The sequence below is a fragment of the Vulpes vulpes genome, chromosome 7, assembly GCF_048418805.1.
Source record: "Vulpes vulpes isolate BD-2025 chromosome 7, VulVul3, whole genome shotgun sequence".
In the NCBI taxonomy this organism is placed as follows: Eukaryota; Metazoa; Chordata; class Mammalia; order Carnivora; family Canidae; genus Vulpes; species Vulpes vulpes.
Window position 1 is genome coordinate 60,059,710 of NC_132786.1, and position 7,594 is coordinate 60,067,303.

Consider the following 7,594-nt stretch of genomic DNA (forward strand, 5'->3'; position numbering starts at 1 on the left):
AAATAAGCATTTAATTCCTTTCTTACAATTTCCAAGCAATGACCAAAAGCAATGTGTATTGCTAGCAAGACCCCACAAATACTTTTGTTTAGGAAAATATTCTTTCAATATAAATAGAAGAGAAGCAATGGGAAGTGGGAGCATCACGGGAGGGTCAAATAAAATCACTCCAACCCCAGGTCCACTCTCAACCATGACTGCTCACTGCCTCTCACCTGCAAGTGGTCCCCACTCTCCCCAAGGCTGAAGGAGAGGCAGGTTCCTCCATACACCCCGTATGAAATCCACACTATCCCAATATAAGATCCTGACAAAGAACCAGTTTTAAATATCAGTGTCCTCTAGTTTCAGTTGAAGGCCATATCCCATGAACACACCAGATAGATGGTTCTTCCACACACACTGAACACACACTTCACACAACACAAAATATTTCCAGGATGGGACTGTGTTCGGGTTTGGAGTGAGTGACGCTGTGTTTGTGGGTGTGTGCGCCCTTGTGCACCAAAGTTAGGAGGCGCATCCCTGGACTGCTTCCCCAGACCTCTGTCCCTTCTTGCTCGTCCTCTTGGTAGGTCTGGCTCTCCCTGGCACACGCGGGACTTTGGCCACATCCCCGGCCACCTGAGGTGGGATCATCCCAGCTGCAGTGGTGAGCAGGTCGAAGGTCTGTTGAGGATGATTCTTCGGCATCTCAGGTGTGTATTTGGAGTGGTGAAGGATGACTGCGTCCTCAGGAAGAGCAATTTCTCTTCTCCTGACATTGAGTTCAGGCTTAGGTCGGTTGTGTTCTTGGAGGCATCTCCACTGGTCTAATGTCATTTGTTGCCTTGAGGTCTCTTCCCCACGCTCCTCCAACTCAGGAAGGTTCACGGAGGGATCCGTTGCTGGCTCTCCTGAGGCCTCACCCACCACCGTGGGATCTGCCTCGGGAGATGCGAGTCCTCCCTCGACTGACTCCCTCCCAAGGTCTCTTTCCAGATCAGTCTTCTGCATATAAAAGAGGACATAGGCAGGTTGGCTCAGCGCGTAAGTCACATCACAGGCGCTGACCTTAGCATCATCCATTTTATACCACTGGCCATTTCCTGCCTTTACAAAACAGAAGTAATGTCCACTGTGGCAACTCCTCCCAGCATGCACCAGCACGGCATAGAGCACATAAACCAAGGGTCCTGCCCTCTGCTCAGACAGGTAGTGTTGCATGTCAAGGCGCTCAGGATATTGCACCTCCTTAGTCATTTTGTGGCCTGTCAAGTCTGAGAATCGTTTCAAGGCCAGGATGAGGACCTTCGGGGAAGTGTGCAAAGTCAACACCTTGGACGCAAGCACCTTCTCTAGACACTTACTACAATGGTAGGCATTTTCACCTTCCAGCAGTTGGGGCTTCACCAACTGCTCCAAAGCTTGGCTGACACTCTGAGCAGCCCCGATGTCCAGGCTGATGTCCAGGTAAGGTTCCAGAGTGCTCGAAATGCCTTGGCAGTGGAGACACTGGATTTGCGACTTCCAGTACCCCCCAAAGAGTTGCTGGATGAGGGTGCTGTCCTGAGGACGCTCAGGGTCTGAGGGCTTGTCCTCAGGCAAGCATGCTTGCTGCATTGCATCCAGAATGAACATGAGATACTCATGGGCATCTTCCTGCTTGCCTCTGTGGAAGGCGGCGAGCAGGAGTGGCAGGGGCCGGAGCACACGTCCAGGACGGCAGAGAACCCGCGTCAGGTGAGCCTGCAGAGTACACAGCATGCAGGATGTCTGCTTCCTACAGGTGGTCCCGTGCTGCTGGGACAGCATGTAGCTGGCGAGGGGCTCTGTGTAGGTCAGACACTGCAGGGTCGCATTCACATAGCAAGTGTTGCCCATGTTCTGAAGCCCAGCGCCCACCTGGGAAAGGCTCTTCCAACTCAGAGGCGTCTTGGTGGGAGGCAGCCCTGGTGCTGCGGGAGCCAACGGGTCAGTCGGGGAGGAGAGTGTCTTTGATGCAGGGGATGTCCTCTCGGGCACAGAGGGTCCTCCATGGACTTCAGCACCGCCTCTCCTTGACCAGCATGACTGGGGTTTGGGAGAGGCACTGAACTGAGGCTCCTCTGAGCGGGGGAGGTGGGCAGCCTCCATGCCTGCAGAAACAGTGTCCACAAGATACATTCAACCAGGAGCTTCAGGTGGCAAAGGGATGCTCCTCTCACTGAGCCAGTTTCCAAATGGCAGATTGTGACCCTCACCTCCACCTTTTATGGCTTTTGGCCCTGGGATAAGGCACAAAGTCCTCTAATCCACACTAATTGCTTGATTGGATTATGGGATTTGGGTGTGGTCCCTCTCTGAGGGAGACCATTCAGGTCAGCCCAGCTCCTAACCTTGCCTCCCACAAAAGGCAACACTTTCAGATTATTCTCAACCTCCTTAACTGTCCCTGCACCTTTCTGAACAGAATTTGTTCAGAGTTTCTATGTTCAGAGGAAACCTTGTTGAATGTCCTTTCCTTTGAGTAACGCCAAGGAAGCCAAGGAGTGTTAGACATTAGTGCTCTAGGAGACGGAAGATCACTCTCCCAAAGGAGCTATCACATAGGAACACGTTCCCCTCACCAGCAGAATGTTTGTAGCTGTAACCAATTATTTGGGAATATGGCATCCATAGCTTGCTTCTACACCTTCATCTCCGTCTACTACGATTCCAATATACAAAGATGATGAAGGTCTTGATGAATACCATTGTCTGCCTAGGTGTGTCTGAGGTCTAGAAGTGAAATCCTCTGGCTGGTTTTATGCTTTTGGGAAACATTTCTTTAAAGCTCCTTTTCTGACAGGTCTATATCTTAAATCCAGTGTTTATATGCCTAATTTTAACTTTTCCTCAGGTAATTCTACACCAATATTCTTTATGTACTTTTGATTGAATTGGAGTATGTCGTAGGCTTGCACCTTTTTTACACATTATGGTTTTGGCAGTTGTAGATGCAGGGAGGAAGGCACGGGGTTAGCTCGTGGTTTGGAAGAGTCATTATGGCTTATTCTGCTTACAGAATTGGGAGTGTCTGCTGAAACACATTTGAGTCGAAACGACAATTCATTCCTACTTGTGGCCATGACCATTTCCAGTTTATGCATTTTGAACAGTCTTAGGAAAGGCGGAAACCTAAGTCCATTTGTCTTCTTTACTAAACAGAGACCAAGACAAACAGGAGCATTTTGCCAGGCCTTGGTCAGGGACTGGGCTTCACAGTCCCTGGGGCCCTGCTGAGTTCTTGATGTTCACTTCTCGTCCCTGGACACTAAGAGAATAAAAGTGTCATCTCTTAAGCCACCATGTTTTAGGATATTTATTCTGTAACCACGGTCCAAAAAAAAATTTGTGTAGGATGCTCTTTATGATATCTCCATGTTTAAATGAAAGTCTTAATTGACAAAATGAATATTACATCATGAATATCCTCAAAGTCTGACCCCATTTCTATTGCCATTAGCTCTAGATTGAGCAGAAGTGTTGGTAAAATACCATCAGTCAGGAAACATGAGTCCTGAGGTTAATTTCCACGCTGAAATGTACCAATATTTTTTCACTTGCAGAAATTTCAATCTCCACCAAATCCGCATGGACTCACACCTCCATTCACAGAGACACACACACACAGGCTCACAAACAGAGTCATAGAAATCGTTCTCATGAGGGCATCACTAGCCTCCTTGCAGCTGCTGATTGGCTCAATCCCTGCTGCAGCTAAGAGGATTAGGGGGATGTCTTTCAGGTGGCTGAAACGTCACAAGCCCTTAGGGCAGTATAAAAGTCCAGGAGCACGGAAGTGGCCATTCCTGACCATCCCTCTCTCCCAGGGGACACACAGTCTCCTGCAGTGGAGTCTGTCCAGGACCTTTCTCAGCCTCTCCTGATGGGCGTGTGGACCACAATTGCACTTCAGGTGAGTTTCGGTCCATTGGTCCTACCTTCCCTGACGGAGCAATGGGACAGTGAAGAAATGATGGAGGGATTGGCCCTTCCTCCACGGGTTAAGGACTCTTTCTGGTCTAACATGTTCTGAGAACAGAGACTGAGCCAAGGCATGGCTGTGGATGCCCAGGACACCCGGAGGTTCCAATGCCAATGAATGGGGCCTCAGGTGACACATTGGTGACGGGTGGTGGACGAGCAGGGACAGAAGGCCCGTAAATGTCTCAGTGGGCCCTGCAGGCCTAGAGAACACACAGCATCAGAGCACCTGGGCAGCTCCATTGTTTCGAGGACTGACTTGGGTTGGGTCATGATCTCAGGGTCTGGAGATGGATCCAGGCCCTCACTGGTTTTCCTGATAACTGAGTGTCTGCTTCTCCCCCTGTCCTTCCTACAGGTCAGGTGTTCACTCTCCATTTCACACGCACACACTATCTCTCGTAAATAACTTACATTTTTCAAAATAAGAATTACCTGGTTCCCACAAGGTAAAAATATATATATTTCTCAGATTTCGTGGGGCTGTATTGGGGACATTGCCAAGAACACATGAAATTGAAGTGGTCATAGGCTCAGATGGGCATCTTTCCATGGAGTAGAGGAGAATGTGTTTCCCAAGTGACTTTGGACTTAATCATGGCTTGCCCCGGTGGGGCATTCAGATATTAGAGAGGGAAGTCCACTTTCCTGAAGCCTGTTCACTTTGAGTCCTCCACGGTGGATCCCTCTGGACCTCAACTGGGAGAGGTGCTGTCCCTGATTTTGCTTCCAAAGGGATTTTGGAGAAACTTAGTGATAGTGTCGGCAAGAGTCCTTCAAGGCAGACTCAACAACCTTCCTTCTTGGTGGCATCCGTCAGAGCAGGGATGTGGCTTGGCCAGGAGGGCATAGACAGGAAGGAGGAAAGAGAAGTGACAGGGGGAAATGTGTGTTTGGCACGACTGTGCTGAAGCTCACTGAGGCCTCCTTGAGAAGACGGTACAGGGAGGACGCCTAGGTCAGGTGAATAGGACTCTCTTGTTTCTTTTCCCTCAGGCTATCGGAAACCCATCCCTGAAGCAGACTGACTTGTCCCTCCAGGACGTGGGACAGGTGGTGGCCCATCACTCCTAGCTTGGGCCCGACAGACCCTTGAAAACCCAGAAAGGCAAGAAGAGGCCACAGACAGCAGGACTGGCCCTCAGAGTTCTCAGACAAGACAGGAGGATGCCGGGGCAAGTCGGGAGGCTGCCATGGGTTTTGAAGCAGGAGCTCTGCCAGGAGTCTTGAGATAGGCTAGGCTCCCGGAAGATCATTGACCAGACCCTGTTGTCCCTCCTGACATGGGCTGGAAACCCAGCAGTCTACACATTGGGACACTCAGAGGCTCTTAGCATTAGCCCCAGGGCAGCATAAGATCAGATCCACGCTTGTGTTTGTCCCAAATCTTAATGATGTTTCCACCTGTCTTCAACTTGACTCCTGCAATCCCTGCTCCCTGCCCCTCCCTCCCATTGGCTGGGGGAGGATGCATCGTGAGGTCTTCACTATGCTGGCACCTCACTAGCCAGATAGGATGTCCTCTGTCCTCATCCCATGTGCCACTCCCTGAGGATGGCCTCCCATTCATGTGCTTGGCAGGTTCACTGGCATTTGAGTGGATGCACTGACCACTCCCCTTTCCTCCACAGGTAAAGTGCAGGGACTGCGGGGTCTTTGGACACAAGGCATCAAGCATCAGATGCCCCATAAAACAGTGGGGTGTGATACTCCTCCCTGTGGCCTTTGGTTCCAAGAGGCTGAAGGAGAATGTGGAGCCGTGGAGTCAGTGGGACCCGAGACACAAGGCTGGGCTGTTGAACCAGGCTGAGAGGGAGAAGGCAGGGAGGCGAGGGTGAGGAATGGGGCTTGTGAACCGAAACCAGAGCTGACACGACAGACCCCGAGTCCGGGTGCATGCACAGTGTGCAGGGGGCCTGGGGGCAGAGCCAGGCTGGGCGAGGCAGGCAGAGGAGCTCCCAGGGTAACAGGGCCCACATCTGGGTGATGGAGCTGTCCCTGCTGATTTGGTGTGGGGTTTGTGGCTGGACAAGTGTCCCTGCACCAGTGAATGTATGGAGCTTGGCACATGCCAAGGCAGACTCTCTCATAGGCTCTGCATGAAACAAACTGCCTGGTCGACCTGGTGGGTCACTGTAGTTAGGGGAGGGGCAGAGGTGGGCACAGAGTGGCTGAGGACGGAAAGGACCAGTTTGGGCCAAGGCCCGAGCAGGTGTCTGGCTGGAAGCCAGGGAAGGGAGTTCCTTCTCCTTTCCCTGCTGTGATCTTGTGCAGGCAAGAAGCCGAGCAGAGGAAGGCCCTGCTCCACAGGTTGCCCAGGAGACCCCGGGACGGGCAGAAGCGCACCTGGAAAGAAGAAACGGAATCTTGTGACTATGTGGGGGTGAGTGTGTGCTGCTTCCCGGGCTGTGCCCTGGGGACTCGCTGGGCTCCATGGGCCTGCTGGGGGAGGCGGGGCCCCACTTCCACTCTGACCAGTGGCAGTAGAGTGGTGCAGTGTTTGCACCAATCTTTTCCTTGGTGCCTCTAATGCTTTGTATGTGTGTGAACAGTAGCTGGTTGATGTGTGAAGGTCTTTGGGGGGCACTCCTGGTGCACATACCAACCTCAGAGAACAGGCCTCTGTCCTTCATGAGACACCCCCCCCTCTGCCCATCCCCCCTCAGGAGCTGCGACCATGACTCTCCAGCAGCAGGACTCCTATAGCCTCATGAGCAGAGCAGGTGGAAGAGCTGGTCCAATGGAGGAAGCATCGCTGTGAGGCAAGACTCTGGGTGTACCCCCCCCCCATGTCACAAGTGCATCAGCAGCATCCTGTCATGCCTTTGTTCCAGTCCAGCCCTGCAGCCGCATTCCCTACTCAAGGTCAACAGATTCCATATCGTTCTTTCCCTGTTCCGGGGCAGGGGGTGGTTACTAAGGTCTTGGCCATTGGTTGGTTTCTTTCTTTCTTTCCTGAATGTTCATTTTGCCTTGATGCCGGGGCCAAACTCTTGGAGTCCGGTGTGTTCTCTTTTCCCACAATGTCCACACATGCCGATGCCCGTCTACACCACCAGGAGGCCTTCTGTCCCTGAGCCGGCACTGCTGATGGAACCATGTACTGACAATCCAGTCGTGAGTGTCCGGTCCCATTCCACGTCTTGTCTCAGAAGCCCTAATGCTAGTCTCAGCCCATCTGGTGGAGCTCCTTGTGCCAGGGAAATGCCGATCGCTGACACCCCTCAACCAGCTCGCCAACCCTGTGTCAGGCCTGATAGCCTGGTTTACAGAGGAGAGCCAAGACGCCCTGCAGAGTGTCCCTCGAGGTTCCCCAGGCTGGCTCCAAGGGCCATGAGCTGGGACACACCCAGGCACCACCCAAGTATCCTGAGGAGAACACCCGTCCCGCTGTCAGCAACGCATTGGCAGACAATTCCCAAATGCCCCTCCAGACTCCAGGCAAGAAATGTGCCCAGATGCCCCTAGACATGTGCCAGAGCCCCCGAAATAAACCGCAATGGAGGCCCTCCCGCATAACTCCAGGCATCGAGGAAACCCCTCTGGAGATTTCGGGGAGTCTGTGTCCTCCAGCAAGCAGACGTGCCCGTGGATGCACAGCCGGGCC

At 52.4% G+C, this 7,594-nt stretch overlaps 1 protein-coding gene across 1 annotated transcript; it reads right to left on the reverse strand.

The window, feature by feature from the left end:
• Window positions 1-510: 510 nt before the first annotated feature.
• On the reverse strand, window positions 511-2,115 carry LOC140599562 (ubiquitin carboxyl-terminal hydrolase 17-like protein 6). Its single transcript, XM_072762704.1, has one exon. The coding sequence runs from the start codon at window positions 2,113-2,115 to the stop codon at window positions 511-513; it is 1,605 nt and encodes a 534-aa protein (XP_072618805.1).
• Between the last annotated feature and the right edge of the window lie 5,479 nt (window positions 2,116-7,594).